Source organism: Capricornis sumatraensis, chromosome 16 (genome assembly GCF_032405125.1).
Source record: "Capricornis sumatraensis isolate serow.1 chromosome 16, serow.2, whole genome shotgun sequence".
Classification (NCBI taxonomy): domain Eukaryota; kingdom Metazoa; phylum Chordata; class Mammalia; order Artiodactyla; family Bovidae; genus Capricornis; species Capricornis sumatraensis.
In genome coordinates, this window is record NC_091084.1 from 20575489 (window position 1) to 20592002 (window position 16514).

Consider the following 16514-nt stretch of genomic DNA (forward strand, 5'->3'; position numbering starts at 1 on the left):
AAGTGGCAAGTTACACTCCTTCTTTAATGTTGAAGTAGTATTTCATTCCTTACTCTGAGTCTGCAGTTATTGGATGCTTCTTCTTTCTAGTAGTTTTTTCCTTATGCAATTAATATTTTACTTTTCACTGTAGCTTTGATATTTTGGATTTCTTTGGAATTAATTATATGCTATTTGAAAAAAAATACAGTCCAGATTTTAATGTCCACTTATATACTGGCTCAAACAGAAATTAAGAATGTAATTTTTAGAGATCATTCTACCTAACTTTATGTAATTGGGTGAGTTGGATATTTAGCAGTATAGAAGCTTAGCTTTGTGAGTTGATTCATCATTTATTTAAGAAGTACTTATTGAGCCTCTGGGTACTAGGGAATGTGACTGCAAAGAATAAGACAGTTTTTGTCTTCAAGGAACTTGAGATCTAATGGGTGAAGCAGTCTAAGTGCAGCATTTCCTAGGGTGTAGTTGAGGAGTGCATAGTGCTAGGGGGTCACCTACAAGAGGGCACTTAACCTAGACTAGGATGGTCTGGGAGGCTTCCCAGGGTTGAGTCAGGAGAAGGAGGGGGACGAATGACAAATATGAACAAAGCTTTTAAATTAAGATGGTTACAGAGGTGCTAGGAAGACTTAGATGGATTTGACAGAGATTAGTGAAGAAATGATCAATTGAATTAAGGATGTGAAGAAGAAGTTAAAGAATGACTTCTAGGCTTTTAGTAGGAGTATTACTATTTGCTTGGAAGGAAAATATAGGAGAAAGAATATATTTGGGGGGAAACAGGTAGTAGTTAGGGACATGTTGAGTTTGCATACCTTTGAAAATACAGATAGAGATATCCAAGATCCAGTTGAATATGTTGATCTGGTGATTAGGAAGGAATTCTAGGCTAAAGATGCATATTTTATAAGTCAAAAGCACTGTGGAAGATAGTGAGTTACGGAATTTAGCCATAACATGACTGTAGGATTTTGAAAATATGATTCATATGACTTTGAAAAGCATATGCAAAGTTGAAATTTAGAACACTGGGAACTTATGCTATTAAAAACAAGCGGTTAGTCAGCAGACTGGAGCCTGTGTACCCGCAAACCAGACTGAGTGCTGTGAGTTCTCCCATGCATAAAGCTTTCCATTGTGACGTTGCAACTTGAATTAGAAGCAGAGTTTGTTGAAACCTTGCCTGCCGCCTTCATTGCAGTAATGATACTTTGCAGGACTTGAAGAACCTTCAAAAAGGTCGTGACTTCTGTCTCTCAGATGAGTGGACATTTATTGAATGACTTCTTTTTATTAGTTGGAGGAAAATTGCTTTACAATGTTGTGTTGGTTTCTGCCCTACAACTACGTGACTCAGTCATAATTACACATACATCCCCTCTCTTGAGCCTCCCTCCTCTCCCTGAATGACTTTTTTATTCAAATCATCTTCACAGATAAAGAAGACAAACAGCCCCAGACTACAAAAACCTAAAAATGTAGTAGACACAGGAAGAGATCTGTACAGAATTTACTGTAGTACCATTCAGAATGATGCAATGAAAGAGGCACAGACAGAATGTAAAATGAAATTATGTGAAGGGAATCTTTGAGGAAAAGGTAGCATTTGAACTGGGCTTTGATAGGGAGGATTCAAATGGTTGTGAAACAGAAAAGGTAATTCCAAATGGAGATAAATGAAATTGAGAACCTAGAACATATTCAGGGAATAAAATGTCCAGAGGAACAGAGTATATTAAAGAGGGGTAATGTAGAATAGTGTACAGAGGCAGGCAATACAAGAAGGCAGTCCCTGAAGGGTTTATGAAGAATTAAAAGAACCAAGGTGTACTTTACAAAGAGTCCTCCTTTAAGCATATATTGGGTTGGCAGGAATGGGAGCACTGTTACATGGGAGACATAAAGGTTTAAAGTATGATAATTCAACAAGAACCTAAATTTAAGAAAATTGGTTTTTAACCTTTTTCTCTTTTCTTAGGGGATAGTGGGCATGGAAGTCATTATTAAATGGCTTTTTTTTAAAGCCTAATATGTAAATCTGAAAAGTATAATCAGTGGAGCACAGTTCTCAAGTCTAGAACAATGACTTCCAGTGTTTTCTTCATCACAGAGAACTTTTGCTTTCAACTCCTGTGGTCCCTCTGTTTTGAAAGATTTTTATCTTTCAAGAAAGTTAACAAAAAGTTAATGTTTCACATTTGTTTTATTAACAAAGGCATAGTTTCTAGTCCACCCAAGCTTGTAAGTATTCACAAAGTTCAGTTATTATTATTTCAGACAAAAGCAAAAAAATACAGAACTTAGTCTAGGGCATACAGTTGCAGGTATTTTGAAATGCTGAAAATAACCCATGACCCATCCATCATGACGAAAGAAATCTTACCTTTCCCCATACTTCTGTGGATCCAGGGACCCAGGTTGAAGTTTTTGTAGCACACTTACTTATGCTTTGAACTATATAGAAATACAAAGAATAATTGTAATTATTCTTTGCTCAGAACTACATTTCCTTTCAAATCTTATTCTTTTTTTTTTAATTGCAAAGAGTAATACAGACTTGTTACAGAAAAACAGATACATATACCAGCAAAAAATGAATATTTTAAAAAATCTTCCAAATCTTATTCAGTGCAAACATAAATGCAGCCTTTTTAAACAAAGACAGACACCTACTGTGTATTGGTTTTATAGCTGTTTTCAGTATCAAGAAATTCCTTCAACATTTTAAAAATAACTCCATAGTATTTCATTTCTAATTTTATAATTTACTTAACAAATTAATATCTTATGATTGGACCTTTGGGTTTCTGACTTTCTGAAATTACAAGTAGCTTTGCTTAAATATCCTGTAACTAAATCTTTATACACAGCTCTAATTATTTCCTTGGGATAAATCCTTAGAAGAGAAATTGCTGGATGTGCATTCTTAAAAGGTGTTAGCATTTGCCCTCCAGAAAGGTTGTACTAATTTACATTCCCACCTAGCGGTTTGCATTCTAATTGGGAATTAAGATGCATACATGAAAAAAGAAAAATTTTCCTTCAGTGTCAGGAGATAGTAATACTAGGTGCAAAAAAATGACTAGTGAACAATTAGAGTTACAGGAATTCAGAGGAAAGAGATCACTTTTAATAGGGAGCTTAGGTACCTTTGTGGATGGTGATGGAATTGAAGATGGATCTTGAAACAAAGCAGGACCAAAAAGGAGGGTAGTGCTACAGAGGGGACTCACAAGAATGTCTGATCTTCTGGGCAAGTGCCATGGATGAGACGTGCCAGAAGGAGGGCTGACCCTAACACGTTAGCTCATGTGTTTCTCCCTCTTCTGTTGCTCATAAGTGTAATTCAGACTCCGCTCTTGTTCTGGGTGACTAGGTAGCTACACGGAGTATGCAATGGCACCCCATTCCAGTACTCCTGCCTGGAAAATCCCATGGATGGAGGAGCCTGGTAGGCTGCAGTCCATGGGGTCGCTGAGGGTCAGACACAACTGAGCGACTTCACTTTGTCTTTTCACTTTCATGCATTGGAGAAGGAAATGGCAACCCACTCCAGTGTTCTTGTCTGGAGAATCCCAGGGACAGGGGAGCCTGGTGGGCTGCTGTCTGTGGGGTCACACAGAGTCGGACACGACTGAAGTGACTTAGCAGCAGCAGCAGGTAGCTACAAGCACCTGAAACCAGGAAATCAAACCTGTTGGAAAATCAGTTCAATTTCTGAGAGAATTTTGAGGTTTGGGTTCAGAGAATTTAGAAGGTAGGAAAGTTGTATTCCATTTAAAACTCAGTTATTAATATGTTTACTAAGATGTTAAAATAGAATTCACATCCCAATGTTAAATCTTTTTTTCTTAATTATTAGCAATGAATAAATTGGCTCAAATGCTCTCTGTGGGTATCATGACAGGCTTTTGTGTAAACATTTTCACTAAAAAGTCATTGAAGTAAAACTTTGTTATTGTTGGTTCAGATTACATATTACAGCTGATATTTGTGTATGTGTTGTTGCTGTTTGGTAGGTTCTGTAAGTCATATACCTGACTTACATACTAGTAAATCGCATTGCTCGTTAAATCTGTTAATTAGAGTATTAAAAGATAAGTAGCTCTGATTCTTCTGCTTTTGTAGTTTTATAGAAATAGTGGGGCTGCTAATGCTCTGAGCCATCCTTTTGCTTTTTAAGGCGTATTTTATCAACCTAATATGTTGTACTCTTAATGTTGAACAGTAATATGGTCCTTCTTGACCCTTAACCTGATACATTTGAAGCATATGTAGAGAGTTTGGCACTCTAACTCCCACAGAAACACTAACATAAGCCATGAAATGCAGAGTTCAGCCTCAGATTCCCAGCCCTGTTTTGTAGCCACTACCCAGTTTTCATTTCATACTGTTTGACTCCTTACAGCCTTTGGTCCCTGTACTTTATAGCAGGTTGCCACTAGCTGTCTGTTTTACAAATGGTAGTGTTTATGTGTCAATCCTAATCTCCCAATTTGTCCCTCCACCCCCTTCCTCCACTGTGTCCACACGTCTGTTCCCTAGGTCTGCATCTGTATACTTGCCCTGGAACTAGGTTTATCTGTACCATGTTTCTAGATACCACATATATGCGTTAATATATGACACTTGTTTTTCTCTTTCTGACTTACTTCACTCTGTGTGACACACTCTAGGTCCATCTACTCTCTGCAGATGACCCAGCGTCTTTCCTTTTTTTGATGGAATAATGTTCTGTTGTTCGTATATGCCACGTCTTCCTTCTCTGCTGTTGGGCGTTTAGGTTGCTTCCACGTCCTGGCTATTGAAAATAATGCTGCAGTGAGCCTTGGGGTGCATGTTGTTTTGAATTATAGTTTTCTCAGGGTATATGCCCAGTAGTAGCATTGCTGGGTCATATGGTAGTTCTATTTTTAGTTTTTTAAGGAACCTCCATGCCGTTCTCCACAGTGGCTGTATCAGTTTACATTGCCACCAGTAGTGCAGGAGGGCTCCCTTTTCTCCACCTCGCCTCCAGCATTTACTGTTTGTAAATTTGTTTTGATGATGACCATTTTGACTGGTGTAAGGTGATAGCTCCTTGTAATCTTGATTTGCCTTTCTCTAATAATTAGTGATGTTGAACGTTGTTTCCTGTGCCTCTTGGCCATCTGAATGTCTTTTTTGGAGAGATGTCTGTTTAAATCTTGCATCCATTTAAAAAAAATTTTTTTAAATTGAGCTCTATGAGCAGTTTGTATATTTTGGAGATTGATTCTTTGTCCAGTGCTTCCTTTGCAAATATTTTCTTCCATTCTGAGAGTTGTCTTTCCATCTTGTTTATGGTTTCCTTGCTGTACAACAGTTTCTAATTTTAATTAAGTCCCGTTTGTTTGGTTTTGTTTTTATTATCATTACTCTAGGAGATGGGTCAAAAAAGATCTTGCTGTAGTTTATATCAAAGAGTGTTTTTCCTATGTTTTCCTCTAAGAATTTTATAGTTTCTGACCTTATATTCAGGTCTTTAATCCATTTTGAATTTATTTTTTGTATGGTGTTAGATAGTATTCTAATTTCATTCTTCTACATGTGGCTGTCCAGTTTTCCCAGCACCACTTAGTGAAGAGGCTGTCTTTTCTCCATTGCATATTCTTGTCTCCTTTGTCACAGATTATTAGTGCCCGTAAGTGCCTAGGTTTACCTCTGGGCTTTCTATCCTGTGTCATTGATCTCCATTTCTGTGTTTGCACTAGTACCCTACTGTCTTGGTTACTGCAGCCATGTAGTATAGTGTAAAGCCATGGAGCCTGATTCTTCCAACTCCATTTTTCCTTCTTAAAATTGTTTTGGCTATTCGGGATCTTTTGTGTTTCCATATAAATTACAAGATTTTTTGTAGTAATTCTGAGAAGAATGCCATATTCCTCCGTCTGTGTAATCTTTGATTTCTTTCATCAGCGTCTTTTAATTTTCTGAATACGTGTCCTTTGCTTCCTTAGGTACATTTATTCCTCAGTATTTTATTCTTTCTGATGCAATGATAATGGGATAATTTCCTTGATTTCTATTTCTGATCTTTCGTTGTTAGCATATAAGAGTGCAAGAGATGACTATGTATTAACTTTGTATCCTTAAGCTTCACAAAATTCACTGATGAACTCTAGTAGTTTTCTGGTGACATCTTTAGGATTTTCTCTGTATGGTGTAATCTCATCTGCAAACAGTGACAGTTTTACTTCTTTTCCAATTTGGATTTATTTTATTTCTCTTTCTTCTCTGATTGCTGTGGCTAGAACTTCTAAATCTATGTTGAAAAACAGTGCCAAGAGTGGACATCCTTGTCTTGTTCCTGATCTTAGAGGAAATGCTTTCCATTTTTAACGTTTGAGAATGATATTTACTGTGGGTTTGTCATATGTGGCCTTTATTATGTTGAGGTAGATTCCCTTTATGCCTACTTTCTGGAGCGTTGATTTTTTTTTTTTTTTTAATCAGTGCGTGTTGAATTTTGTCAAAAGCTTTTCCTGCATATATTAAAATGATGATATGGTTTTTACCTTTTGGTTTGTTGATGTGGTGTGTCACACTGATTGACTTGTGGACCTTGAAAAATCCTTGTATCCCTGTGATAGATCCCACTTGATCATGGCATATGATCCTTTTAATGGGTTATTGGATTCAGTGTGCTAGTATTTTCTTGAGGATTTTTGCATCTTTGTTCATAAGTCATGAAGTGAAGTAAAAGTTGTTCAGTCATGTCCTACTCTGTGCAACCCCATGGACAGTCCATGGAATTCTCTAGGCCAGAATACTAGAGTGGGTAGCCGTTCCCTTCTCCATTGTATCTTCCCAACCCAAGGATCAAACCCAGGTCTACCGCACTGCAGGCAAATTCTTTACCAACTGAGCCACCAGGGAATCCCTCATCATTCATACTGGTCTGTGATTTTCTTTTTTTGTGATATCTTTGTCAGGTTTTAATATCAGGGTGATGATGGCTTCATAGAATGAGTTTGGGAGTGTTTTTCCCTCTACAATTTTGTGTAAGAGTTTCAGGGAGGTAGATGTTAAATAGAATTTGCCTGTGAAGCCATGTGGTCCAGGAGTTTGTTTGTTGGAAGATTATTAATCACAGTTTCAATTTCAGTACTTGTGACTGGTCTGGTCATATTTTAATTTCTTCCTAGTTCAGTCCTGGAAGGTTGTACTTTTCTAAGAATTTGTCCATTTCCTTCAGGTTGTCCGTTCTACTGGCTAATAGTTGCTTGTGGTCATCTCTTACAATCCTTTGTATTTCTGTGGTGTCCCTTGTAACTTCTCTTTAATTTCTAATTTTATTGATTTGAGTCCTCTCCCTTTTTTCCTTGATGAATCTGAATAAAGATTTATCCATTTCCTTTTTCTTCTCAAAGAACCAGATTATAGTTTCATCTGAAGTGCTAGTGTTAGTCACTCAGTTGTTTCATTTATCTTTGCTATTGTTTTCTTCATCTCTATCTATTTCTCCTCTGATCTTTATGATTTCTTTCCCTCTACTAACTTTGGTTTTTGTTTGTTCTTCTTTCTCTAGTTGCTTTAGGTGTGAGTTAGGTTGTTTATTTGAGACTTCCTGTTTCTTCAGATAAGATTGTATTGCTATAAACCTCCCTCTTGGAACAGCTTTTACTGCATGCCATACATATTGGATTGTCCTATTTTCATTTTCATTTGTCTCCAGTTATTTTTTATTTCCTCATTGATTTCTTCTGTGATCCAGTGATATTTAATAACATATTGTTTAGCCTCCACGTGTTTGTGTTTTTTACAATATTTTTTTTCCTGTAATTGATTTGTAATCTCATAGTGTTGTGGTTGGAAAAGATGTTTGATATGATTTCAATTTTCTTAAATTTACCGAGGCTTCATTTGTGACCCAAGATGTGGTCTATCCTAGAGAAGGTTCTGTGTTCTGTGTGCACATCAGAAGAAAGTATATTCTGTTGCTTTCTGAGGTATTTTTCGATTTGTCTGCTTTCTTCTTTGACCAGTTGGTTGTTCAGGACAATGTTGTTTAATTTCTACATATTGTGAATTTTTCAGTTTTCTTATAATTTCTAGTTTCATACCATTGTGGTTGGTAAAAATACTTGATATGATTTCAGTCTCCTTAAATTACTTAGATTTGTCTTGTGGCTTATCTACCTTGGAGAATGTTCTGAGCATGCTTGAGAAAAATGTGTATTCTGCTGCTGTTAGGCAGAATGTCCTTTATCTGTCTATTAAATCTCTTTGATCTAAAGTGATACAGGATACAGGATGCTTGGGGGTGGTGCACGGGGATGATCCAGAGAGATGATATGGGGTGGGAGGTGGGAGGGGGGTTCAGGATTGGGAACTCATGTACACCCGTGGCGGATTCATGTCAATGTATGGCAAAACCAGTACAGTATTGTAAAGCAAAATAAAGATAAACAAAAAAAAGGTTCTAATCCAACATATCCCTTTTAATTTTTTGTCTGGATGATCTAGCTGTTGTTGAAAGTGGTATACGAAAGTTCCCTTCTCTTCCTGTATCATTGTCCATTTCTGTCTTCATGTCTATTAGTATTTGATACATTGTGCTCCTCCAATGTTTGGTGTACGTATATTTATTATTGTTATATCCTCTTAATGATTTGATCTCTTTGTCATTGCATAATGATCTTTTTTGTCTCTTGTTACCATTTTTAGCTTAAAGTATATTCAATCTGATGAAAGTTTAGTACCTCAGTTTCCTTTTGGTTTCCACTTGCATGGAATATCTTTTTCCAGCGTTTCATCTTGAGAGTATGTGTTCTTAAAGCTGAATTGAGTTTCTTGTAAGCAGCATGTGAAAGTGAAGTCGCTCAGTCCTGTCCGACTCTGTGCATATAGTTGGGTGTTATCCACCCACACACTCTATGCCTTTTCATTAGAGAATTTAGTCCATTTACATTTTGAATAAGATTGATATGTAAGGAATTACTAATGCCATTGTATTGTTTTCTGGCTGTTTTGTTGTTCTCTTCTTCTCTTTTTCCCCTCTCTTGCTGCATTCTTTGTGAATTGATGATTTCTTGTAGTGGTGTGCTTTGATTCCATTCTCTTTATCTTTTGTGAATCTGCTGTAGATTTTTGCTTTGTGGTTCCTATGAAGTTTACATAAGTCATCATATAGATATAACAGTCTGTTTCACACTAATAACAGCCTCTTTCAATCATATCAAATATTTCTACCTATTTATCCCCTCTTTTTATGCTTTTGATGTCACAATTATATATCACCTTTTATCTTGTGTATTTATTAACCAGTATCATAGCTATAGTAATTTTTAATATTCTTGTCCTTTAACCAATGTATGAAAGATGCATGTCAAACACACCACCATACTGCAATAGTGTTTACTGGTGTGTTGGATAGTCTCATGTACTAATTAGTGTTCTATGATTTAACTTGAACTTCTTTCATCTTTTTTTGTTTCTTTGTTATAAATAAGACAGGTCTAGTGGTGATGGATTCCTTCAGCTTTTATTTGTCTGGGGTAGACTTTATCTTGCCTTCATTTCTGAAGGACAACTTTACCAGTTAGAGTACAGTTAGTTTTTTGTATCTATGGGTTCCACATTCAACCAAGTGTGAATCAAAAGTACATAAGGAAAAAGATTCCAGAAAGTTCCAAAACTCAAGTTTGCCATGCACCAGCAACTATTTAAATAGCATTTATGTTGTATTGGGTGTTAAAAGTAATATAGGAATGATTTAAAGCATATGGGAGGATGTGAGTAGTTTATATGCCAATAAATCCTAAACCATTTTATATAAGTACTTGAGTATATGTAGATTTTGGTAACCTGAGAGGGAAAGGGAGGAGACTCTTCAAACTAATTTCCCACAAATTCTGAAGAATGTCTGTATTTTCCATTGGCAGCTTTTTTCTTTTCAATACTTTTGATGTATCATCACATTCTTTCTTGGCCTGTAAAGTTTCTGCTGAGAATATGCTGACAGTCTTATGAGAATTCCCTTATAAACTGCAAGTTTTTGTCATCTTGTTAATTTTAAGTTTCAATATTTTGCTTAATTTTTGACAGATGTATTATTAAATGTCTTGTAGGAGATCTCTTTCAGGCAAATTTGTTTGAACATCCTTGAGCCTTGAACTTAGGAATACAAACCTTTCCATAGATTAGTGAATTTCTCAACTGTGATTTAAAAAAATAAAAGAAAAACAAGTTTTCTCATCCCTTCCTCCTCCTCTTCCTCTGTGTGTGTGTGTTCAGTCCATGTCCAACTCTTTGTGACCCCATGGACTGTAGCTTGCCAGGCTCCTCTGTCCATGGCATTTCCCAGGCAAGAATACTAGAGCAGGTTGCTATTTCCTCCTCCAGGGATATTCCCTATCCAGGGATTGAACCTATGTCTCCTGCATTGACAGGTGGATTCTTTACCACTGAGCCACCAATAATTCACAGATTATTTCCTTTGATATTTTTTGTTTGTTCTCCCCTGACTAGATAATGTAAAAACTTCTGTCTTCTAAATCACAGAGTCTTTCTTTTCTTTAATCCATTTGCTGTCAATCCTCTCTTTTGAGATTTCCATGTCATTCGTTGCGTTATTCAATTCCAGAATTTCTACTTGGTACTTTTTTTTTTTTTTAATGATTGCTGTCTCTTTGTTAGATTCCTCATTTTGTTTGTATATTGAATTCCTGGTTTTGTTGAATTTTCTTTCTGTGTTTTCCTCGACTACATTGAGCTTCCTTAAAATAGCTATTTTGAATTCTTTATCCAGTAAATTGTAGATCTTCATGTCTTTGTGATTGTTTCCTAGAAGATTATTGTGACCCTTTTGGTGGTGTCATGTTCCCTTGATTTTTCATGTTTCAAGTTTTGTGTTGCTGTCCTCACATTTGCAGTAGCAGTCATCTCCTACAGTCTTTACTAACTACCTTCAGGAGAGAAATACCTTCTGTCAGCCTTTCTAGGGATTCTGAGGCTTTCTCAGGCTTTCCTTAGATATGCCTGCTCTGTGCTTCTTGCTCTCTTTTAAGGCAGAATTATTAAACTTGTGTCCCTTCTCTTGATTCTGCAATGCACAAAGTTGAATACTGATAGCTTCCCTTTTGCTTTCCATGGATGATACTAAAGCTGAAGTTTGTGGCCTATCCCTGACCCACAGATTTGGTTCATGCTCATTAGCTATCTGCCAAAGCTCACTCTCACCACTAGCCTCAGGAGCACTTGCAGGGAGCTGGACACAGGCAGGACAGGGGTGGGGGTGGGTGAGGCCCATGGAGCTCTGGGGGTGCCCATGGGCTAGTTGGAGAGATCTACTTGTAAGGCATCTCCAGCACTTCATGGACAGGCGTCTGGGTGGAATTCAAGATGTAGGTGGTAGGATTCATGTCCTTTTAACTCCCTCTGAGAGTCCTATCTACCTAGCCTCTCTTCCCACCACCCTGTGAAGCTCATGATTTAATTTTCTGGATAGGGTGCGAGAGAAATGGGAAAGAAGTTTCACACAGTTGAGGAAGTCAAGCACTCACTCACATGCTCTCACTTTCTTCATGGGAAAAATCACAGGCCAGGATCTCTCTTGGCCCTGAACTATGCCACCTTGGGGGAGGATTGATGTGAATAAAATCAAACTGTTTCATTTACCCTCTCCAGTGTGTCCAAACTCTCATTTTTTTGATCCATTGGTATGCTGAAACTTCTCCACAGGAGACCCAGACTTAAATAAAGTCTCACTTGTCTGTGGGTGATTGTCACAGACTGCCAACAAGTTGTTGTTATTCCACTGCCAAGAAGGCCTACAACTGTGGTTTGTGTTCCACTGCAGGGTTCACAGCTGAGATTGAGGTCCTTATGCCTCTTACCCACACATGATTGGTTGAGACTCATCTAGGGTCTTTTGGTGTAGAGTGCTAGATCCCTCAGCATCCACAAAGGTACTTTTGTCCATGGATGGATGCCAGATTGTTGTTGTTGGGTGGAGACATGAGTGAGGATACCTCATTTAGCCATGTTGCTGACATCACCCTCTAGTACTTCACCATTTAGAAGAGTCCTTTTCTGCAGATACCAAATTATGACCATGTTTTGACTAAATATTTCCAGATTTATTACATTATTTTCTTTTGGGGAAATGTTTTCTAGATTCATAATATTATCCCCCTTTGTTGTTGTTCAGTCACCCAGTCGTGTTCGACCCTTTGTGACCCCATAGATGCAGCATGCCAGGCCTCCCTATCTCTTACCACCTCCCAAAGTTTGCCCAAGTTCATGTACCTTGCGTCAGTGATACCATCCATCCATCTCCTCCTCTGACGCCCTCTTCTTCTGCCCTCAATCTTTCCCAGTACCAGGGACTTTTCTAGTGAGTCAGCTGTTCACATCAGATGACCAAAATATTGGAGCTTCAGCTTGAACATTCAGGGTTGACTTCCCTTAAGATTGACTGGTTTGATCTCCTTGCTGTCCAAGGGACTCCTGGGAGTCTTCTCCAGCACCACAGTTTTAAAGGCATCAATTCTTTGACACTCTGCCTTCTTCACGGTCCAGCTCTCACAACTGTATGTGACCACTGGGAAGACCATGGCTTGACTATATGGACCTTTGTCATCAGAGTAGTATCTCTGCTTTTCAACACACTCTCTAGGTGTCATAGCTTTCCTGTCAAGAAGCAATTGTCTTCTGATTTCATGACTGCAGTCACCTTCCTTAGTGATTTTAGAACCCAAGAAGAGGAAATCTGTCCCTACCGCCACCTTTTCCCCCTCTATTTGCCATGAAGTAATGGGGCCAGATGCCATCTTAGTTTTTTTAATGTTTAGTTCTAAGCCTCTCACTCTCCTCCTTCACCCTCATCAAGAGACTGTATAGTTCCTCTTCACTTTCTGCCATTATAGTGGTATCATCTACATGGGTAACTTACCTATAGAATATCTAAGTTATTATTTAATAATTAATTTTTCATAACAATTGCAACTTAGTTGCTATGGAAAGTAGTATAAAATATCTTTTTAAAATTTTAACTGGTCCACAAAGCAGCAGAGTTGCTAATTCTGAAAATATTTTCCATCTACATAAATTTTCCAAATTTTTTTTTTTAATTTTCTGAACCAGCTGTTTCCTATACAGAATATAATGTGAGGAGCACATTAACAAAAGATGCATAAGTAAAACCCACTAATTAGGCTGCTCTGAGATGCACTTGAGGTACAGGCAGGGCAAAAATAAGTATTAACTTGTTCCAGATAAATCATGGTACTCTAGTCCAGTGGAATTGGCACCAAACTGGCCATACTCAAGAAGATCAGGACTCAGTACTTTTTCTTAAAGTCCTCTTTCTGCTAAGAACCGCTTTCTTTTCTTTACTGACTGAGCTCTCATTATAAGGAACTCTTTCATGTTCATCTCTATAGGTACCCACCCTTTTAAAATATGGTTATTTGTGGCTTTAAATAACCTCTAGTGTTATCTAGTATATCTTTCCTACAATGGTGAGAGAGAATGGCTGCTGAGTCAGAGTATTGGGCATTTGTGGGAGGTGCATGGGATAATTGTTTACAGGTTTCCTTCAAGCTGGTCAGAACTGGATATGTTGACTAGGTGCATTCACTTGATATCCCAGCTGTCTTCTTAAGGTATAATAGAGTTGTTTGAAACTGGAGCAGTTTGTTATCTTTTGGAATGCATGTTATGCTTGGAATATATTTTGCTTTCCATCATCTGGCTTTGGACTAAATTTGGAGTCATGCAGATGTGGATTTGAAGATCATGTACATAATGTGGGTTCAGTCATTTAACCTCTCTTCACCTCATTGTAGAGTGAGGCCAGTGCTCCCCATACCAAGGATTCTTATGAAGATAAATGTTGTGGTCTGTGTAAAGCATGTAGCACAAAGCCAGACCATTGGTAAGCCCTTAATAAACAGCTGCTACTGGCATAGCTACCAGGTGGATTTTTAAATTTTGTTTTAAACTTGTGTCGAATAATTTGGTCATCTTTGAACCTGATGATGGATGATGGTATTCAAAATGCCTTGAGGATATTTTACTTTTTCTTCAGTTTTTCTTGTGTCAAGTGATTTTTTTCTACCTTCAGAAATTAGTTTTATTTTTATGGTCTGTGTGTTAAGTGTGTGCAGAATACCACAGTAACGTTTATGTTTTCTTAAGACCATTTGTGAATCTTAGATACAGATTTAAATGGGGCAGAATTAGTTTGTGTCTTAAGTAATTTTTAACTTAACATTTCATGTTCTATTTTATTCATGATCCACGTATCATAAATTGATGCAACAGATATTACCTAAGGGATACACTAACTTTAGATAGAGATGGTTTGATATGGCAGAACAAGCTCAGATTGGAACCAGTCTAGAGCCAGACTCCGGGCCAGTTGGTGTCCTCAAATTGTGGATGCTGTATCCAGAGCTCCTAGAATTATTGTGAGGATTATATGAGACCGTGTGTACAATGTACCCTGCCCAGTGCCTGGAATATGATAGCCCTTTGCCCATATCTGTTAATGAATGGGAAAGGACTTATTTATGACACAGATAGCCTGATGTTATTATAGCTTCTTTCCTTCTTGAATAATAATACCACTTTGTCAAGTATCTGTTATTGGTAATTTTGTCCAATTTTAAATGTTTAATTTCATAATAATGAATTTAGTTATTTATAAAGTAAATCATTGGATTTGTTTCCACCAGTGATATCAAGAAGAAGCAGACAATGAGGAAAAGGAACAACAGTGAAGTAGAAGACGTGGGACCAGCAAGTCGTGACAGAAAGAAAACCAAGTGGGAAACCTTAGAACCTTTGGATACGGGCCTGTCTTTAGCTGAGGACGAAGAACTGGTGTTACATCTGCTCAAAAGTCAAAGCTAGATTGTTCCTGCTCTTGTCTTCTCCTTTAAACCTCTGGTCATGATTATGTGGACAAGAAATTGAAAAAAACAGTAGGTTTTGGGGCACTTAAGTAGCATGAGTCCCATGTCTAGAGGACCCATTCTTCAGACAGGAGTGATCACGTCTCTAAGCCCCTTTCACAGGCTTTGCTTGAAGCATCCCAGAGGAAACTCACAGTGACAGTGGATTATAAAATTTCCTGATCCTGTTTTCCAGCATGTGTACTGTTAGATTCTGTCCAGAGGTTCCTACATCTATCATTGGAAATGCTTCCTGTGTTTTACTGGCAAGTTCTGAAGACCTTGTTTCATTGTTAGAGGTTTCTGTCTTGCTTACCATACAGAAGTTTCTCTGTGATATTAAACAAAATTGCTCACAATTTTGATATATTTAATATCTCTAAAGAGTATGATGGACCAACCCTGAGAAAAAATGAATATTTTTGAATTGTCATGATCAATAATAAACATATTTCCTATAAAATGAAATATTAATATTTTCATTGTATTCAGAAATATGAGAGATTCTCAAGGGGAGGCTTTTAAGATTAAAATACTTGGCCAATTCCTAAAACAGTGAATTTTGCATATTCTTTTTTTTAATATAAATTTATTTATTTTAATTGGAGGTTAATTACTTTACAATATTGTATTGGTTTTGCCATACATCAGCATGAATCTGCTACAGGTATACACGTGTTCCCCATCCTGAACCTCTCTCCCTCCTCCCTCCCCATACCATCCCTCTGGGTCGAAGATATCTTTTAACTTACACTTGCAGACTGGGTAGCCATTTATAAATAGAAGTCCTGAATCTGAAGACTTTGTTATCTAAAACCAGATCTGATAGTGAGCACCTCGTATGCTTCAGGTACTCTACAAGTGCCTTGTTGAGGATGCTACACAAATCCCAGCCCAGAGCCAGCTCCTGATAATGAGTAGAACAAGACAGATTCTCCTTTGGTTACAAATGACTGGCAAACTCTTCACAGGGAAGGAATCTGTGCCTTGGCATGACACCACTGATTTGATCATAGCTTTGTCACCTTCTCCTTGTCTTCTCTCTTTCCTACTTTCCATTCCATACACAAAAATAATTTTTGGTTACTGATGCAAATGATTCCTGAATTCAAGAAAGGGAATATCCACAAACACTTCCATCTCAGCCTAAGTCCATTTTTGTCTCTGAAAGGTTTCTCCTGCCTTCATACTTGACATCCTCATGAGTGATACAAACATCCTTCTGGCATTGAAATGAGAAACTTGATGACTCCTCAGCTTCTCCCTTTCTCCACGCTTTGCCTTGCTGGTTCATGGTTAATTCTTCTTCATAATGACTCTCATACCACCATTGTTTCTTCTCCATTTTTACAGCTTCTACTTTCAGGCAGAGTTCAGATTCTCATCGTGACCTGTTCACATTTCTGCAGTGATCTCCTAACTGGTCATTGTGCTTCCTGCCAACCTTCCACATTGTCAGCATTCTCTTCATAGCACTGATCTGTGCATGTTTCTTACTCCTGTTGCAGTGCTTATTATGTAATGTTGCAGACATTTGCTTATAGGCCTGTTCCCTCTGTTATATGACAAGTTTCTTGAGAGCAGGACTGT

The 16514-nt window shown here is 37.6% G+C and overlaps 1 protein-coding gene across 1 annotated transcript in view; it reads left to right on the forward strand.

Moving 5' to 3' along the window:
- The window catches only part of DDX10 (DEAD-box helicase 10), a 311316-nt gene extending 296000 nt beyond the window's left edge, over nt 1–15316 (forward strand). Inside the window, exon 18 of the mRNA XM_068988708.1 lies at nt 14706–15316. Within this exon, the coding sequence (XP_068844809.1) occupies nt 14706–14883 (178 nt within the window). The 3' untranslated portion in view covers nt 14884–15316. The remainder of the gene's footprint in view (nt 1–14705) is intronic.
- Nucleotides 15317–16514: the final 1198 nt, after the last annotated feature.